This window comes from Xiphophorus couchianus, chromosome 18 (genome assembly GCF_001444195.1).
Source record: "Xiphophorus couchianus chromosome 18, X_couchianus-1.0, whole genome shotgun sequence".
In the NCBI taxonomy this organism is placed as follows: Eukaryota; Metazoa; Chordata; class Actinopteri; order Cyprinodontiformes; family Poeciliidae; genus Xiphophorus; species Xiphophorus couchianus.
The window spans coordinates 27,142,573-27,162,449 of record NC_040245.1 but is presented as its reverse complement, the minus strand read 5'-3'; the positions used below and the strand labels follow the sequence as shown (position 1 = coordinate 27,162,449).

The 19,877-nt window shown below is 39.3% G+C and overlaps 1 protein-coding gene across 1 annotated transcript; it reads right to left on the bottom strand.

Annotated features, from left to right (window-relative positions):
• Positions 1 to 801: 801 nt before the first annotated feature.
• slc13a5b (solute carrier family 13 member 5b) lies at positions 802 to 10,382 on the bottom strand. Its single transcript, XM_028044563.1, has 12 exons — positions 10,245 to 10,382; positions 8,316 to 8,444; positions 8,086 to 8,222; positions 7,525 to 7,745; positions 6,680 to 6,860; positions 6,466 to 6,588; positions 6,157 to 6,366; positions 5,950 to 6,056; positions 5,739 to 5,860; positions 4,202 to 4,363; positions 2,502 to 2,639; positions 802 to 1,289 (listed from the first exon to the last, which is right to left on the bottom strand). Exons 1-12 carry the CDS (start codon positions 10,380 to 10,382, stop codon positions 1,164 to 1,166), a joined length of 1,794 nt encoding a protein of 597 aa, XP_027900364.1. The 3' UTR covers positions 802 to 1,163.
• Between the last annotated feature and the right edge of the window lie 9,495 nt (positions 10,383 to 19,877).

The window sequence follows — 19,877 nt, the reverse complement described above, 5'->3', positions numbered from 1 at the left end:
GGAGGGAAAAATATACATAGTTATAAAAGTATGGCACATATATATGTTCAGTATATACATCAATAATGCGTTCTTAGTATAAGCAGAACTGTTCAGTTGTTTAGAGGACAGAGACACACCCCACAGATCAGAATGTGATCTGTGCACTCCACACTTCCCAGAATCAGAGCAAAAATTAAACACCGCGTTGCATTTTCATTTGACTTCAAATATTACGTGATACTTTGTTTCAATCTAACAAAAAAAAAATCCAACTTTAAAACATTGACGTTTGTGGTTATGTGACAAAAGCTCAAGCTGTTTTAATAATTTTGCAAGACCATGTACAGTACAGACCAAAAGTTTGGACGCACCTTTCTAATTCAATGGGTTTTCTTTATTTTCATGACTATTTATAAGGCAAGAAATCCCACTTATTAACCTGACAGGGCAGGTTGACCTATGGAGTGAAAACCATTTCAGGTGACGACCTCTTGAAGCTCATCAAGAAAATGCAGAGTGTGTGCAAAGCAGTACTCACAGCAAAAGGTTGCTACTTTGAAGAAACTAGAATATAAGGGGTATTTTCAGTTGTTTTACACTTTTTTGTTTAGTGCATATTTCCACATGTGTTATTCATAGTTTTGATGCCTTCAGTGAGAATCTACAATGTCAATAGTCATGAAAATAAAGGAAACTCATCGAATTAAAAGGTGTGTCCAAACTTTTGGTCTGTACTGTATAAACAGTATGTTCAAAATAAAGAGTTTCTAAAAACATCTGGCTACGTTTGCAAAAGAAAAACTGGAAAAAATTCAATGCCTTTTACAAAATATTAGGTTTGTTTTCAATTACTCCACCAGAACTAGCTGCTGGGATAATTCATATTTCCTGGTTTTAAGTTAGTAGACAGCATTTGGTTTGTGTCGTGTAATTTAAGGCAATCAGGGGCTTTCATTCAAGTATGTCTTCATTGTGATGTATAAATATTGACATGTGTCTTTTCCAGCCACATTCCCCTCCACTTTCCGTCACAAAACACTCATAAAATCCAGACAGCAATACAACACATGAAGCTCACTGTTTGGTCCCAGGCTTTCAATCTGGTTTCAGGTGTTTGTCACCCGAGGACGGGGTCTGGGGGAGGAGGGCGTGCATAGATGGTGTGTGATGGCAGAAGTCGTTCAGACGCCTGTGACGTTGGCCCAGGCAGGGAAAGTGTCCAGGTGAAACATCGCCTTGCCCCAGGTGTTGATGGCCAGTGTAACGCAAACGATGCCGATAATGTTCATAACTATCCCAGCCTTAGCCTGTTGGGGACAAAAATACATACAAATACCTTTTTTTAAAAGGTGTGCTTTATTTACTTGCTAGTCAGTAGATCTGGAAATATTGCTCTGTTCAATTTATTGAAGGCTTTCGGTTCAGTGACAGTTTGTCAAAACTGTCCGCTGAGTGGCCGCTATACGGGTTAGCTCGATAAAACTCATTTCAAACAGTAAAAAAAAAAAAAAAAACAACTTATCTCCCTCACATAAAAGTTTCCATTGGCTAAAAATGGTAAAAAAAATAAAGTATGTCCTCTTTCAATTTTATGGTGTGTAGAGTTCCCTGAGGACAAATGAGAACGCAGGACGTAAACAGCAGACTTATGTCCTACGCTTCGCTTTGTATGATCATTTTGTAGAGGGTCTGGGCTCTTGAGAAATGAGTGCCAACCAGGCAAATTAGCAAACAGAAGCAGAAGCCGTGAATGACATTGTTGTCAGGTTTTTTTGCGCGGTTTTTAGACTAGTACCTGTCTACCTGTGCATTCAGCAATGGCAGAGGTGGAAGTGAACGAAGTCGTTCTGTCCGTGTTGGCTACGCCTCCAAATGTTGAATTAACATTAACAGCCATCTTGCTCGGCTCGGCACTTCTCTCTTCACAGAGGAGGACGGCCGTCTGCAGCGCAGGCAATTTTCGGTAAGCTTCTTGGAGTCGAAATGGAGCATTGAACATGTCACGGGCAAAGGCTACCCATTGGGTAGAATTCAAAAACTCAACACAGTCCACGCCTCCAGGAAGCGATCATTTCTCAATAGCCGAGAGCCCAGACTCTGTACGAAGCGACCAGACTCTGTACGAAGCGAAGGGTAAAACAAGGGGCTGCTTTTTTACCAGGCTACCCTGGCATAGGTCCTTCTCATTTGCAGTATTCAGCATAGTGTCTCCCACACGCTTGGAAGGAGACACGGGCACAAACGTTAGGGTAATTATTTCCTTTTAAACTACATTTACTTACAAGATGTCACAAAAATTGTTTTATCAGACTTAGTTCTAATCTTTTATCGGTTTGGTTCTGGGAAACACATAAGCTTTTCACCACATGTTTAAAAAACCGCTTGGGCTGCAACTATAGACGACATTAAATACGGGTTCCTCTGTCCTAATTGTATAACAGCAGCAGGAAAAGTCATGGCATCATCAGATTCAGCATATCATTTACAAAATAACCCCCACAATCAACCGCCCTACTCACCATGTCAGCAACCTTCAGGTGTCCATAAGAGAAGACTATGGCGTTGGGAGGGGTGGCGACGGGCAGCATGAAGGCGAACGAGGCGCTCAGAGTGCAGGGCACCATGACATACAGCGGGTTGATTCCAATGGACTGAGACTGCAGTAATCACAAAAGAGGTTTTTAAGACTCTAAAGCTGCGCTGAAAACAGACGTGATCGCATAATCCTCAGCTACTCTATCTGGCTATTTTTCCCCTCCAACCACAATCATTGACTCATAACTCTGAATGAAATGTGTGCAGTTCTGCCCGGAGTGAAAACTCTCATTAGGTGGGTATAATTAAGATGTAATTCCTGCTGTGCTGGCCTGGTGCTGAGTCAAGACGTCCAAAATAGAAAGGCGCTACATGTGTTCGCGATAATGGCAGACTGCTGGGAACTGAGGGGAACGTTGCTGAGTGGAATTTGCTTCTGAATTACATGCCACGAGGCACAGAGGCTCGGAACAAGTGCACCGTAATTTCTGTTTCTCAAAATAAACGGTGAAAAGAGCTAAACTTCACATTGAAACTGTATATCAGGTCACCGCAATGATAGTGTTTTGTCTATGTAAATAGATTTTGTTTTAATCATCTAGATTTCCTTGACATCATGGCACACAATGCAATGAACCATAAATTATTATTACTCCAGGTTTTCATTTCCAAAGCTGCAGCTTTGCTTATCTGGTTGAATTGTTCATTCCCCCTATTTTTACATAAAACTAGTTTGCACATTCGGTGACACAATATACATTCTCCTATAACGGTTTCAGTTTTTCCAGATTGAAACCACAAACTTCATCATTTCCTTTTTGGAATATCTGTGAGAGAGCCAGGTACAAATCAGTACATAGTTTTGAAGAGGAAGGAAACGACTGGATCATTTTCTATTTTTTTTTTCTTTTACAAAAAGTCATCAAAAAGACTGCCGTCCATTGGTATTCAACCCTAGAATCATTATTTTGAAGTACACACACACTGAGCTACAAACGTCAATTTATTTCAGTGCTTTAAACCTCACACCACATCTTTATCTCCAGTCTTTATGGTGTGTTCCTTTCCTCCAATTAATGGATGGTTAATAATTCTATACATCACAGTATTTCACATTTTTATAACAAACCCCCCACCCTCCAAAAAGCTATGTCTAGTTCCTTCCACTTTGTTTTGATTTACCACATAAAAACATACTAACCATGACAAAATGTAAAAAGAAAAAAAAAATTTAATGGGTATTAATGCTTTCGCAAGTCACATTTTTGGTACAGATTCTTGGCTTTGCTTTTTATAGATATTAGTTTCATTGTTCCAATTAGAAACTATCTTTTGTGGCGTGATCTTTGTAATCCTGTGAAGTGGTCAGCCAGTAGGCACAGTAATGTCATTCTTTAGGTGCTTTGTGACAGCCAGACAGGGCAGTGGGCTGCCCTGGTGTACTTGGCAGGTTATTAATGGGAGGAGGGCCCCACTGAGGAGAGCTGAACATAGTCACCCTGAATAACCAACTAGAGAGCTTGCCAAGTAGGCCAGTTCTCACTGGGAGCGATGTGAGTGCTGGAACTCCAGTTCGGACCTTAACTTAATTGAACCACTGCGGTCGGGCATGAGTTAATGTCTCCAGCCAGTTCTTACGTTGATCCCCATTTTCTCATGTGACTGTCTCTGTGATAGCTCTTACCATTGAGGCTAAGACAGGTAGGAACAGCGTTGCAGTCGCCACATTGCTGGTGCACTCTGTGAAAGTAGCAATCAGTAGGCACAAAATGATAGCTATTCCCCAGGAAGGGATGTTCTGCAGAGGAGTCATTTGGTTCCCCATCCACTTTGAGAGCCCTGATACCTGAGAGCAGGAAAAACGTGACATAGGTCAAGCTAAGGTGCAACACAACATGACACAATACAATGCATTTCAACACAGGGTGACCAAATTCACTGCTGTTTGGGAGATGGGACTGAGTTTCATCTGCATTTTAAAAAAAAAAGTTGAACGAACCATAAAAACACAGTATGTCACATACAACACAGCATTTATTTTTAGATTTAAATGAAATTATTTCAGTAATTTGAAGGTTGTGCTGTTTTGATGTGACTAAAACTGAGTGGTTCAAGTTGTTTAGATGCTCACAATGTTGTAGACAATGTTCACAGTAAGACGATTCTAAGGTTATGGTTCATGTACTTCATAACCAAATAAGATTGGTAAGATGCAATCAGATACTGCGTTATGGGAAAGGTACGCGTCTAATCATCAGTTACTATGGAGAGAATGCCCCCCCCCCACCCCCATCAAAAAATACTGGTAAGCAACTAGATTTTTGGATGCTTATAAGTCAGCTCCATAAACCCACTGTCGATGAGCCCCAGCTAGGTGTGCTCTGTCCACAGATAAATTAGCTCCACTTGAACAAGTAGAGCTAATATTTGTGCTGTATTGGCAAAAATAACTTGGGAAAACAATTGCAGTCACTCTGTTCAATACTCTGGACCTTCACTTCTTCCCAATATATTTTATTGGATTTTCTCTTTTAGGACACAGCAAACTCACAAACAACAAACTTAACATTGTAAACATGTACTTATACAGACTTACATTCACTCACGCACTCACCATTCAAACCTGCATTTGTTTTGTTCCAAAATTACACACGACCCTTTAGATTAAGGCAGAGGAAAATAACAAGACAATATATAAATAGAAACTGTAGTCAAGACATCAATTTAAGACACCCATTAATAAGCTCCGCCTTCAGTCCCTATGATCCTCATATTTGGCTCCCAGAGGTTCTCACAGTCTCGCTGTTTCCCTTGGCGATGTATGTTAGTTTTTCCAGTCTGAGCAAATTTGCCATTTCTTTCTTCCATAGTCCCAGGGAGGGGGCGTCCATGCTCCTCCAGCCTAATGCAATAGATCTTCCGGTTTGAAGAAGTCCGTAGTCTATCAATTTAGTTTTCATCTGTGATTGTTTAAATTCCATTGAACATAAATTTTAACCTCTAATGGGACTTTCACCTTAAACAATTCAGATAGACACCTAATAACAACCTTCCAAAACTTCTGGATTTTAAGACATTCCCACAGACAAGAGTGGACCTTCACTTCTGATGTCTGTCAAGGCGTTTGGTGAGGTAATTGCAAAGGGTAAATAGCATAATCTAGCTTAACACAACAGTGTGTGACAATATAACATAGAAATGTAACTATTCTTGCTACTTACTTCACTCCCTTTGGCGAGGGCAAACCCACCCCCAAGGAGAAGTATAATGCCCCATGGCACCTTCTTTTGGGCAACTGTCCAGGTGAGGAGTCGGGGTGTTGAGGTAGAGGTCTGTTCTGTGGCTACAGATTGAATGAAAACACCCACAAGAGACAAAGCATTACAGAAATGGCCTCCTTTTAACTAGTTTTTTTCTAGAATGATGCCTTACTTATATCAAAACTTCGAGCCCCGCGTGAACAGAATCGCGGTGGTACAGAGGGTAGGACAAAGAGCAGGATGGCCACAAAGATGGCTACTGTGGCATCTGTCACATATCTGCGAGGTTAGAAGACCAGGGAGATTCTGCCATCAACTGCATTCATGTACACATTTGTGCAAATGTGCAAAATCAGAAATGAAAACCACAAGTACACACTCTGCTGTGGAGTTTAGCTCTGTAGCCCAGCCACGAACAAAACCCGGATCTCTGGAGAACCAAAGGACTACCAGCAAAACGAAGAGACTCAACACACTTATCTCTCCGAAACTCATGGTCCCCAGCTGACGGTGTTGCTCACGGATCACGTTATATGCAGCAATCTCCTTTTCTGTCTTGGCTGCCCCACAGCCCCATGTTTTCCTGAAACTAGAGGAATCGCATGGGAGTCAGAATTTTCACGTCGTCTCTACTGTCAAACGTGGCGCTAACGCAGGAAAGATGTTACATTTTCTGTCAGAGACTCACTTGAACCCCATGAAGACAAACTGCAGCCAGAGCCAGGCTAGTGTCAGCATGAGGATCATATTTGGGAACGCAAATCCGAACCAGGAGGCAAAGTTAATCACATCTTCATTTTCAGGAAACAACCTTTAAGACACATGGAAACAGAGTCAGCTGTGGTGTAAAAAAAAAAAAAAAAAAAAAAAGTCGAGCTTGTAAATCATAAGGATGCACTCACTGGTTCATTTGTCCCATAAGCACCAGATTGGGACCAGTTCCTGTCAGCGTGGCGGTGCCTCCGATGCTGGCAGCGTAACAAACACACAAGGTCATCCCTTTACCCATTCTTCGCCTCTCTATGGCCTCCTTGTGCCTGGCAACCTCGACTGAGTCATCTAAGAAAGTCACAACCACTGGGCCTTTAAACAAAGAGGGAGGAGTGAAAATAGTTTTGAGTGAAAATAGAGTTGAGTTCTGCCCAACTCTGATTTAAAAAAAAAAAAAATGAATTTGATGCTAAGCAATGTTAGACTACATTAATGTAGGTGTCTTCACAAGAAACAGTATGGTAAAGCAATACATCAGTAATTATGGAATGCTTTTTTTTTCTTGTCTTGAAACATTCAAAGGGGTCATGTTATGCACTTTCAGGCCAAATAGTGCAATTTTCTAGCACAATTAGTTACCATGCTGCCTTCGAAAATGTTGTGTATATAAAAGATGTTATTCTTTGTATCTTGACTCCTTTAAATAGGGCCTCTGTCTTTGAAAACTCCTGCTCTTCCTGCAATTCTGCCTTCAGGAAGTCATTGCAACATTGCTCCGCTAGTAACTTAGAGCAGCTTGTATAAAGAGCTCAGCAGATGCGCAGTTCCACTTGGTGTTTGCCAATTGCTGCTGGCTAGTCTGTAGGAGCCGAGTGGGGGCAGTTACAGAAGCTTGGAAGCTGCAGCTCCGAAGAGGAACAATCAAGGCAACGCTCCGGGTATGTTTTTGACGAGGGAATAACTTCGTATGATGATGTAAACTAAAAAAAAAAAAAGTCGATTTTACACAATACCGCCCTATTTAACAATCACTCACCTTTTCCCTCTGCCTCTTTTTCTGTCTGCGCTGGTGGCTTGCAGTCAGTGTCTGATGTCTGGACATGCTCGTCTGAACTGATGATCTGTGGCACTTCTCTGTCACTGTTGTTGAGCTGATCCAACACTGCTTGGACAATTGGCACCATCATAGCCGTGGTAGCCGTGTTGCTGATCCACATCGACAAGAACGCAGTGACACCCATGAATCCCAGCATCAACCTTGCAGAAAGAAGAAGAAAAAGAAATTAAAAAAAAACAAACAGTAAGAGTGTCCTGTGATGCACTAGCAGCTCGTCTAGACACTGGGTGGTGAATTTAGCCTCGAAATTAATACAAAAAATGAAAAATCAAAGTTGTTTGGAACTGAAGTCATAAACTCAGGAGGCGTTTTATCGCCATAGGTGACAAAGTGGCACAGAGTTTTACGATGCAGTAAAAACCTTCAACACAGCGTCCTTATCTTCAGTATAGCTCTTCTGACAGCCGATTAGATAAACTAAGAACATGTAGGCCTGAAAGATTAAGACGGCAGATGCGAGTCTGTCGGCAAGCTACTCACAGCGCCGGACGCACACCGACGATTAGCAGCACCCTTAAAGCGATGCGTTTGTGCAAGTTCCAGTGCTCCACCGCCACGGCGACCAGCAGGCCTCCCACAAACAGCAAGTTGGTGTCCTTCAAGTACTGCATGCCCACCTGGGAACGGCAGATCACATGGGAGTTGATTCAAATTTCTGGCAAATTAATCCTTTTTTTCAAAAACAGATTTCTGGCGGTTGCTTGACTTACATCTTTAGACTGCATTATGCCAAACAAAGGGAAAAGGACAGCTGGGAGAAGTGATGTCACAGGCAGTGGAAGTACCTCAGTGCACCAGTACACCGCCATTAAGATGATCACATACGCACATTCTGCCTCCTGTTTAGAAAACCCCATAAAGACATGTAAACCCCCCCCCCAAAAAACAGGTATATTTTTACAATTTATAATTTTTTTACAATACAACGGCTAATTTGGTTTAAAACTCCTCAGACAAAAGTCACCAATAAAAAGCTACAAACATTTGTAGTAAAAGTCAAAGTCATGTCAACTTAAACTGGATGTTATGATGGTTCAAAGGGTGAAGATCAGAGTGTTCTATTGTTTCTGGTCACACACAGGTCAAGTTTATTTTGTGCAGAACATTTCTGCAACAAGGCAAGTCAAAGTGCTTTACATGATAGAAAAATTTTAAAAAATCACAGCTGACGAAGCAAAAATGAAAGAGTAATGAAAAGTTGCCACCCAGACCAGAGTGAATCTATTTTCCAGTTTTAAATTAATGGGAGGCAACTCTAACCAAACTTGACGTAAGGAAAATCAGTGTTTCAGCAGTTTAGCAGTTTTTTGGAAGTTTGCTCCAGATTAGAGGAGCATAAAAGCCGAATCCTGCTTCTTCATGTTTGGTTTACTTTTTTGTTTTGCAAAACTGTTTCCCCGTACATCTGTACAATAAATATCCTTTATTGTCCCCTAGGGAATGCCAGGTGTAACAGCAGCATTGAGGAACGTAAGGTCACACAAAAATAAAAATTCATTAAATGTATAAATATATAGAAACAAAGTGAAGTATAATGTGCTGTTAAACTGTTCAAATACCAGCAGGGATGTAAGCACATACTGAGTTTGTTGGGAGCTGTGATGGTTACAGAGTCTAACAGCTACTGGGAGGAAGGATCTCCTGTTATGCTCTTTTGTGCACTTAGGATGCAGCAGACTGTCAGTGAAGGAGCTCTATGTGGTTTCAGTGATAACTTGTCAGTGTCAAATTATCTCTTTCTTTAATATCAGGTAACTTGTTTTTTTGTGGGGGGGGTTTGTAAAATTACTACAAAAAATATTTGTGTCACCTGCAAACATTACAAACATTCATATAATTAAAACCCTAAAAATGTCAAACACCAAAAACGCATATAAAGGACTAAAAGTTTTAGACTCAAGACATTGACTTTTGGGAGAAAGTCCAAAATTCAATGTCCATAAATGGACATTTGCCTTCTCACAACTTCGCAGTTTTGTTCCCAACTTAAACATATAACTGAACACATTTAAGTAACCCTTCAATAATTTGTTTTTTTTATTATTATTATTTCAAGCGGCACGTATGAATTAGTGTAATATTATTTTACGTGTTAATCAGACAATTTAAACAACTAAAACACTGCAAATGTTTTTGCACTGTTGCTTTCAGAAGCGTTCGGCGCGTGTTAGCTGGTCCAAAACTAATTTGTGTTCTTGCCTGTGGCCGCTGCGCGTTACTACAGTCCATCCCTGCTTGTCACAACATGCATGTAGACCGTGTGTGTGTCCCTGTCACATGTGGACAGAACCCCCTTTGACTTTGCGTGTTCCCACGGCTGCACTTGACAGCTGATGCTGACAAAAAAATACGAAGTTAAAACAACAGGACCGTGGGGTGCACCGCGGAGCCTCCGGGAGCCTCGTGCACAGCGCTCGTGCGTAGCAACAGGTGCAACCCCCCCCCCAAAAAACGAAGAGAGAACTTGTCCATTGCATCTCTGCTACATTTCTTATTCATTCAATTGCTAAAAAAAAAAAAAAAAAAAAAAAAAGAAGAAAAGCAAAACAACTTTCTGTCCTGACATTTTCTTTTTTTTCTTTGAAACAGTTTTATTAGTCAATGCACCATCTACTGACACATCAAATGAGTATACATACCGATGTCCCGATCACCAAAGGCAGAGGAAGGAGAGCGCACGGAGTTAAAAAGAGGATTAGGTCGCTCTTAACAGACCCGAGGAACGTGAAGAAACCCATCCTGGAGGGAAACTGAGAAACTGGGAGCCTGAGCACCATGGGTCGAGAATTTGACGCACGGTGGAAGAGAGGAGAGAGGGGGAGGGAGAGGGGAGGAGAGTCCCTCAGCGAATAAAGGAGAGAAAGAGGGAGCCGAATCACAATGAGGAGTGAGAGTTTGAGTGAGAGAGATTTAAAAAAAAAAAAAAAAAAGGTTTTCCTACACAACAGCAGAGTGAACAGTTTTACAACATAATTAGCGCACTCTTTTGCACACTGTGTAATAAGCCCCTTTCAAAATAGATCACCTGCAGAGGAAGTACTGATTCAGTTGAATCAGAAGAAGAAGGGGGGAAATAAAATAAGGAAAATGCATTTCTGCACGGTTGTTATCTGAATGTTATCAGTTTATTCATTTTGATAAGACTCTACCAACCCTTAGATAAGCACACAGGCAGTGTCAAGTGGTGAGTAAACAATTTTAAGGTAATTGTGAGTGTTAAAAAAAACACACACACACACACACACTCACATCTATACGGAAGGGGATTAGGGTCACCGAAAAAACAAGAAGAATTCTGAGTTTAAAGTCAGAAAGTCAGAATTCTAAGTTTAAGGTCAGAAAGTCAGAATTCTGAGATTAAAGTCAGAATTCTGAGATTAAAGTCAGAATTCTGAGATTAAAGTCAGAATTCTGAGATTAAAGTCAGAAAGTCAGAATTCTGAGTTTAAGGTCAGAAAGTCAGAATTCTGAGATTAAAGTCAGAATTCTGAGATTAAAGTCAGAAAGTCAGAATTCTGAGTTTAAGGTCAGAAAGTCAGAATTCTGAGATTAAAGTCAGAATTCTGAGATTAAAGTCAGAATTCTGACTTTAATCTCAGAATTCTTTTTTTTTCGGTGGCCTTAATCTTCTTCCGTACATCTATGACACATTGGTAAAAGAAAAAAAGGAGGAAAATGGTTGAAATTTTGTAATATAGGTGTTACTTAATACATTTTGTGGTGTAGATCAGTGGTCCCCAACCTTTTTATTACCGCGGACCGGTCAAGACTTGGCAATTTTACTGCGGCCCGGAGGGGGAGGAACCATCAGATAATGCTTCTGCATGTTGGCGTTCTAGCTAAAGCCCTTTTTTTGCCCCCGTTTTCCCCTTACGACAATCTTACAACGTCCTGCAGTGTGTGGTGGTGTGTTATGTGGTGGTGTGTTGAATATGCCTGAACTAAAATCGGGCATATTCGAAGGCTGCGGCTGTCTAGGCCCGATTATCGCAGCCCGTGGGGTTTTCCATGACTGGGGAGAGTCAACGCAGTCTGTTGAATGTGACAGGTAGCCAATCAGAAAGCGCGGTGACGGGGCGTAGGGGGTTAGCACGCGCCAAGTTTGGAGGCCTTAGTCCTCGACGCGGACGTCGCGGGTTCGACTCCCGGTCCCGGCGACCTTTGCCGCAAGTCCTCCCCCCTCTCCTCGCCCTCCTTCCGGTCTGCCTACTGTCGCAAAAAGATAAATAAATAAATACGAGCCACTGGCGCCGCAAAAACTCTTCGGAGAAAAAGAGAAAAAGAAAGAGCGGTGACGTAAGAACGGAGGGAATCCCAAACAGTTGACATGGCAACTGAGAGTCCGGTGGACATCGGAGGTGATATGTGGAAATGTGTATTACTATATGTAAAGGTCATTTTTTATACATGTTTATTATATGTGGTTATGTTTATTCAGTTAAACTGTTAACTACGAAGAAACATAACTCACCTCCAAATCACAGTGCAGCAAATAAAGCGGCGGCTCCCGCCGTCTTTTATCAAACGCCTTTTCTTTTTTTTATCGCTTATAGTCCACAAACTATCACTGCTGCTTCTACATCGTCATCCGTGTTTGATTATTCTAAATTCACGTTTGGTATTTTGGGGGTTTTACTCGATTTTTACTCGGAATCGGGATGTTCGTGAGTGGAATCGGTTCGTGTGTAGCGTGTTGCTCCTGCCGTGTGGCCGGACACACGGCAGGAGCCGATCGAACCTGTTGGACTTTTATCGGCTCTGTGGTCACAGAGGTTTGGGAAATCGGCCCACAACCTAAAACTCACAAGCTTCACTCCTCTCCTCTCGTCTCCACCGCTGCCCTAACGCTCTCCGACTCTGGTCGCTATGGTAACGTTTACATATCCCTTCAAAATAAGATACAGATTTAAAGTAAAACGAACATTTTACTTTCGTGAACATTTTAACTCACGATAACGACTAAAGGGAGCCCTGGGCTTGTTTCTCTGCAACAAGACCTGGGAGTGATGAGAGACAATGACACCGGAAGTGTTGCTGATGCACAGGGAGCTCATGGTCTCTACGTGGCGAATCAGTTTGAAGCTTCATTCCCTCATTAACATCCGGTCACCATATCATGCAGAGCTTGGAATGTGGGAATCACCTGCCGGGATAAATCCATTCTCCTGTCTCTTCTCTTTTCCCTTTTGCAAAGAAACTTTCCAAAGAATCTGATCTGTTTCTTACTCATTTTGCTGCTTGTGGGCTCAATGTTGGCGCGCAAGACGTAATCGAGAGAATCCGGCTAAAGAATTTTCAAAATAAAAGATCCTCCAGACTCAAATAATACATAAAACGGAAATATTTAATTATTTCTTGCGGGGCCCGGTACCAAATGGTCCGCGGCCCGGGGCCTGGGGACCACTGGTGTAGATAATCCACAATAAATAAGTGAGTCTACTTTAGCTGCATGTTATTTTCCACAGCAAAGACAAAAAAACCCCGGATGTTTTGAAACATTTCAAGTGTACTTGAAAGCTGCAAAATTAGCAAGGGTATAATAAAATATGTGCTAAAATCCAAATATTAACAAAATATGTAGTGAAGATATCATTGTGTGCACTTTAACAATCAGCTTGTTACCTTGTTGAGAACAACTGCCTTTCTGGGAGATCATGGCGTTCACTTTTGTTTTGAATTTCTGAGCAAATAGAGCAAAAGTTGTGGTATTTAACACCAGGTTATCAACCCAAGTGTGCTGGGTTGTCACTGCATATAAAGGTTCTCCTCCTTGTACTTGTCAGTGGGATCCAAATAAAAAAAAGCGAGTAAATGAAAAGAAGTACTCAATTAGGATTTTTATTTTTCAGGTAAAAACAAGAAAAGGTTTAGAAATGAATAGAAAATGCAATTTGGATTTAAACGTATGTCAGCGATGATCATCGTGAATTATCTTTGAGATGTTTCCTGCATGGGAAGTGACCTTGATCATAAACACTCCAAAATAATAACGAACTTTTGATCTACCCAGTATTGGGTCTTCTATGATCGCAGAAAGCAAGAGATGACTAACACACAGCCGTGGCAGATCCAAACTACTGCCTTTACCTTCTTGAGAAATGAGCACACCTTGACCTTAATGACCTCAAAGTTTAAGAGTCAAAAAAGAAACACTTTACCTTCCTTTTATTTTTAAATAAACTTTTTTTTTACTTCAGTCTTTTTTTAAAAATAAGTGTTGTGATCTTCACGTACACAAAAAGGTAGATATTTTATTTTTGCATTAACTGTGTTTGTTATTTATTCTGTATTTTATTGCTAATGCAATTCGATTTTAAGTCTAATCATTTAACCAGTATTTTCTTCTTCTTTTTTCTTTTTTTTACAAACTAAGCAACAGTCAAATAAAAAGAAAAATAATAAGTAAGGAATTTTGCTAAGCTGAACATCTTGTCTAACTATTAGATAAGTAATCTGGGACTATAATCAACACAATGACATATTTTATTGCTGCAGTATCATCTTGTTTCTGGATCACTGTCAGGAATTTGTAATGTATTAGATTCAGTGCACTACATCAAAAAGTCACTCCATGACTTCACATGGGCGGCCATCTCTGTCACGTTACAGTATTATATCATTCATCCATCAATAGCCGTGAACTCATGTGATCATCGTCGTCATCATCATCACATTAACTGAGAAAATGGGAGGATTCTTAGGATGAGTCAGGAAAAAAGTTATTTTTCTGAAAAGATCAATTTACTTTCATTTTGCCCAACTTGTTTTGTCACAGAGCATTTAACTTGAGCATGAAAACAATCAACAAAACGACACACCACGACAGACGTCATTTCACATTTGTTCATCTAATTTAAAAAAGGCTGAAAGTCAGAAACAAACACGTGTTCCACACTGAGCTGCTTGCGCTTTAAAGCCGTCCAGGAGATTTGAGTCCCGTTGTTGCCTCCACGTCTTTACACCGCAATGCTAGTTTTCTAAAATTTGATTTTTTTTTTTTTTTTAGAAAACCACATATTAAATTTAACAATATGTTCTTAAGTGATAAGATACAAATGTTACAAAGACGGCATAAATATGGGCATATTGCCTACGTTTACAGCGGCTCTATCTGACATTGGCTCTAAGGAGATGTACAATAAAACCTCAATAAAAGACGACGTTGCTAGTTATTCTTTTCCTACAAGCACCAACGCAAACAAGGATTCTTGTTACTCCGGATCTTATTTAAAGGCGACACACGCAAGTCATTTTTTGCTCAAAATGAAACACTTTTGTTATTATGATAGTTAAATATCTTTTTTATCATTTACGCAGCTTTCAAATTCAGTATTTGTGGAAGCCTAAGGAAATCAGTGGGAAATTGATTCAAGAGACACTTAGGCAGAATTTGACAGGCTCCAGGGACGCTTGCATGTACTTTTAACATGACTTTTTTTTTGTTTGTTTGTTTATTTGTTTTGTTTTACTTCACCAGCAGCAGAGCAAAAAAAAAAAGGAAAGAGGAACATGATATACCGAGCCAAAGAATGTCATGTTCTCTGGCTGTATCTTTGCCTGTAAAACTGCCGACAGTAATTATTTTTGCATTGGCGGTATGCTTGGACGAGGGAAGCTTTTAATTTGTGCGCCTGTAATTCAGGGTTTCAAACCCCTTGCGGTTGTGCATAAACGCCACGTCCAGGCCGTATGAAATGCGAAGCAGCAGCCGGCCGTTTCATTTTGAACGGTCTGCTGTCTGACAGTGGGTAGAATTTGCTTTATTTCTACCTTTTGCTTGGATTCTTGGTTTTAAAAAAGAAACAAAACACCATTACACACTCAACTTGCCACAAGCGCACATTACATCTAAACACAACTGATATAATTGGACTGAGACACAGTTTCAGGTGAACTTTCCCCTCCCCTCTGTAAAAATAGATTTTCCATGAGTCAGTAGCAACCAGAATATCATACTGACTTCTAAGCTGCTTTACATCTGTTTTTTTGTTGTTGTTGTTTTTTTTTTTGCTTAAAATATTAAAATTTGTATTATCCACCCCTTTATATCAGGGGTGTCAAACTCATTTTCATTTTGGGCCGTATCAAAAATCTGAATGTTCTTAAAAGGGCCAGTTGTGCCAGAATGTATTGATAAAACCTATTAAATTGCTAAAATATCATAAATAGCTGTTTTAGCATTTAATAATATTGAGCATCTTTTCACACTGGTCAGTCCATCCAGGATTTTACGTTTGTATTTGTGGGGTTTTTTGCATTCAAAATCACAGATTTGTGCAAAAAATCACAGATTTGTGCAAAAAATCACAGATTTGTGCTAATTTAGAAACATTTCGAAGGAATTTCTACAATATTTGCGTTAATGTATGATGTTAAACGTGACTTTTTATAAGAAAATGGGAGGATGAGTCGTCGCCAATACAATACGAGAGTAAGGCGTTCTCTATAAAAAAAATCTGACTTTTTATAAATTGTCGCGTTGGTCACAGACTATGACTTAACATCAAGTGAGGGTGAGACTTAAACCCAGTGTTTTTGACCAAATTTGAGGAAAAAAATGTCAGTAAAATCAGGAAAAAGAAGTGGGGATCTGTTGATTTTTGTGTGAATTTTTTGCAAGAACTTTACAGATTTGTGAAAAACTGGAGGGAGTTATTGATGTAATCTGGAGTCTAGACGGCCGCATAAAACGCTACAGCGGTCCAAATTTGGCCCCTGGGCCTTGAGTTTGACTCATGTGCATTATATTCTTTGCAGACATTTTCTTTTTTTTAAGGTTTTGTTGGCTCTAGTGGGCTTCATTTGAAAGTAGTTTGACAGGAAACAGGGTAACCAGAGAGGGGGAAGACATGCGGCAAATGTCACCAGGCTGGGAATGGAACCTGCAACCACCGCCACGAGGACTAAGGCCTCAGTACGTGGGTCGCGCTTTGCCCCTGCGCCACCACAGCACCCCAGTTCTTTGCAGACATACAGTGAGAGTGTACAACTACTGTCAAAATGGTTCTGTAGGAAAATAAAACTGCAGTAACCTCGCTTTAAAATTTAACGCCCTCCAAATTTTACTTTGCTAAAACACATTTTGAATTCTTTTCAGCATTTAGCTGCTACGTTTTAACAATTGTCATCAATTATATTGAATCTGATGAATCTGAAGAAAGGTTCAGCTGTCTTGGTTGAGCCACGCTGACAAATGCTCTTTGGTGTGCTGTAGCTAAAACCACAGTTTGCAGAGGTTAGGAAGGACTGAAATAATAAAGACTTTTTTTTTTTTTTAAGTCTTACTATTGTGCTCTATTCTCATACATTTTTATTTAGTTTGATTTTATAGCATTTTAAATGTGTGTACCATTTTAATGATTGTTCTGCATACTGTTCAATGCTGTGCCTCTTCACTGGATCTCCCTTGAAAAAGAGATTTTATCTCACAGAACCTTCTGATATAAAAGTTGTTAAAATGTTACCAACATGTGGGATGCTGATAGACTTCTACCAAGTTCATTCATGTTTGGTAGGATTAGTGTGCACTCTGATGAGACTTGTCTATCAAATTTAATGGGTTTTTTTTATTGTTTTTTTTAAATAATAGCCTTTAACCCCTGAACTGTCATGAGAACGCTGGTGTCGCCATGGACCCATTGATTTACATGTAAGTATTTTGATGGTAAAATGCACAATCTTCATTCAGCCCACATTTCTGCTTTATTTTTTTTCCAATACACAAATGTGGTCTGCCTTTGCAGAACTGAACTTGGTAAAAAGGCTTTTCAATTTTCCTACTGAAATCATTTGCAGAATGATTTGAAATGATCTTGCATACCTTTGGGAAACTGAACTAAGAGATCCCATCACTTGGCTTCAGTCTCTGCCCTGGTGAGTAATTATGTGATTCCTCTTGGTTGTGTGTTTTGTTGTTGATTTGTTGTATGTTTCATGCCGCTGTCTTGGCCAGGTCGCTCTTGGAAAAGGGTTTTTTAATCTCAATGAGTTACTTTTTTCCTGGTTAAACAAATGATACATACATGCATTCGTTGTTCTGATGTAATGTTTTAATCTTAAATATCACATTTTCATTTTCATTAGCTGGCAGTGGACGGTCATCATGGTCAACAAAAATAAAGTTTGAAAACATTAGTCAATGTGAACTTCCAAAATATTCAAAGACTAAATGACTGTATGGTGATCTAGTTAGTGTTTACACACCCACCCTGCACAGGTTGCCAGTCTGTCAACGTGGCTGAAGATCAAAATAATATCCAAAATCGATTGTTAAAGTAGTGCAGCCAATTTCTATAATCCAATTCGTTTACTTCCATTAAAAAAAGTATTTAAGATCTTTAGTACATCTTTACCAGGGTTGGAAGTAAATTTAGAGGACACTAAAATGGAAGTATATATGTGAGAGTTATTATTTTTGCAGTAAATATTAAACTGATATGAACATTTTGTGAAGACAGGAAGCTTCACTTTGAAACGTGAACTAAAGTTTGCGTGTGAGATTACACTGCCACCTTGTGGACAAAACTCACACAACACTCCAGTCAGGCGTCTCTTACCATATAATGTTTAAGAAAACTTGACAAACATGTTTAAAGTGCAAAGGTTTGTCTGTGCTTATTTATTTATTTTATTTATTTATTTATTTATTTATTTTTAATCCAGGGCACCATGATTACAAGAAGGTTTTATATCCTGTTTAGATTTAATTCAGACCAGAGATATTTATCAGAACCAGGACTTCAAGAGATTATTCTACGTAAAAGAAAACAAATTGAATAGAAATCACAATAATCTTTTATTTGGAAAACAAAGATGACATTTAAGCACATTTAATTAGAGAATACTTAAGATTAAGCCAGTGACTGCTTTAAGAATAAACACAAATAACAAATAAAGTACACTAATTAAAGTGTATATAAAGTTTGCATTCATTCATTGTTTGTTTCTTTCTTCCTGTTTGTTAATTTTGACACTTTTTTATTTTACAGAAAGTGCTAAATGGAAGTACAAGTCTAAAATTATAGTCAGAATGACCGCAAAACCTTATAACTTAACTGCACAGAAAAAACATTACATCATTACATTGTTGACTTTAAATAGCTCCAGGAATAAAGACCAGGTGATGTTCGGCATTCTTAACCTGCGGATGGAGTTGAAATTATTTTTGGTTTCTTTTTCCCCACTCTATTCAATATTTTTTTTAAATAATTAAAAAACATCCTATTCAAAATAGACTTTAAAGTGTCCACAGTCCTGATGAACACAATTTATGTTATTAATAAAATGTAATGACGTAGGTTTGTTATCTAATAATTTATCCCTACAACAGATTTAGGATCTTGTTGAATACAGGCAGGTTTTACCTGCAGCGCCCTCCAGTGTTTAACATAAGAACTACAGCAGTTTGGCTGAGCCTCAAAAGCATGTATATAGTCAAAACCTGGAGAATTTAAATCAGGTGAGTGCAAAAGGACCTATGAGGGTAATAAATTACTGCTAATCTGTTACTCTCTAATTGCAGGTAAAAAAAAATAAAAAATAAAATAAAGGAAATCCACCGGTGCCATAATGTATTCATTTTCTGCACAACTACATAAACACAATAAACAAATTATTTGGACTGGCAGTAACCTAATATCCACACTTGTGTTTTGATAAGATAAATATTGGTTTAATCAGTTCAATAATTATGTGTGAGTGTCGGTTAAATATATTCCTTTTTTTTTTTTTTAATTGTAAAACAATTTGTGTTACGCCTGACTGTATGAAGAGGGTTCCGTTAATAAAGATTGTTTGAATAATTCACTGCGCATTTACCTCGTGATACAGCCTGTTTTCCCTTTTTACTACATCAAATTAATTAATCTGCAATTGTGTTTTATGACTATTGTTATCTGGATTTCTGTATTTGTTTATATATGTGTATATGTATTTATTTGTTTATTACTAACAAAATACATTTTGTATATAACATATACAAACTATATATTATTTTGATATCGACAAATATGGCGTCGACATCAAAAATCTTCCCAACTTGGAAAAAGTGCCAGCACGGACTGCTTCCACATGAAGAAGAAGGACGGGGGGGATAAAACTGGATTATACACAAAGAAACAAACCAACAACAAAAACATAGTATTAAACTAAATTAGATAGGCATGAATAGCTGCTTTTATTTCCTCGGAGCCAGCTGGATGGGGGTCAGTGAGGAGGCCGCTGTCCTGCCTGCTGAAGGGCAGCAGCTGGAGTCACATGAGACGCGGCTGATG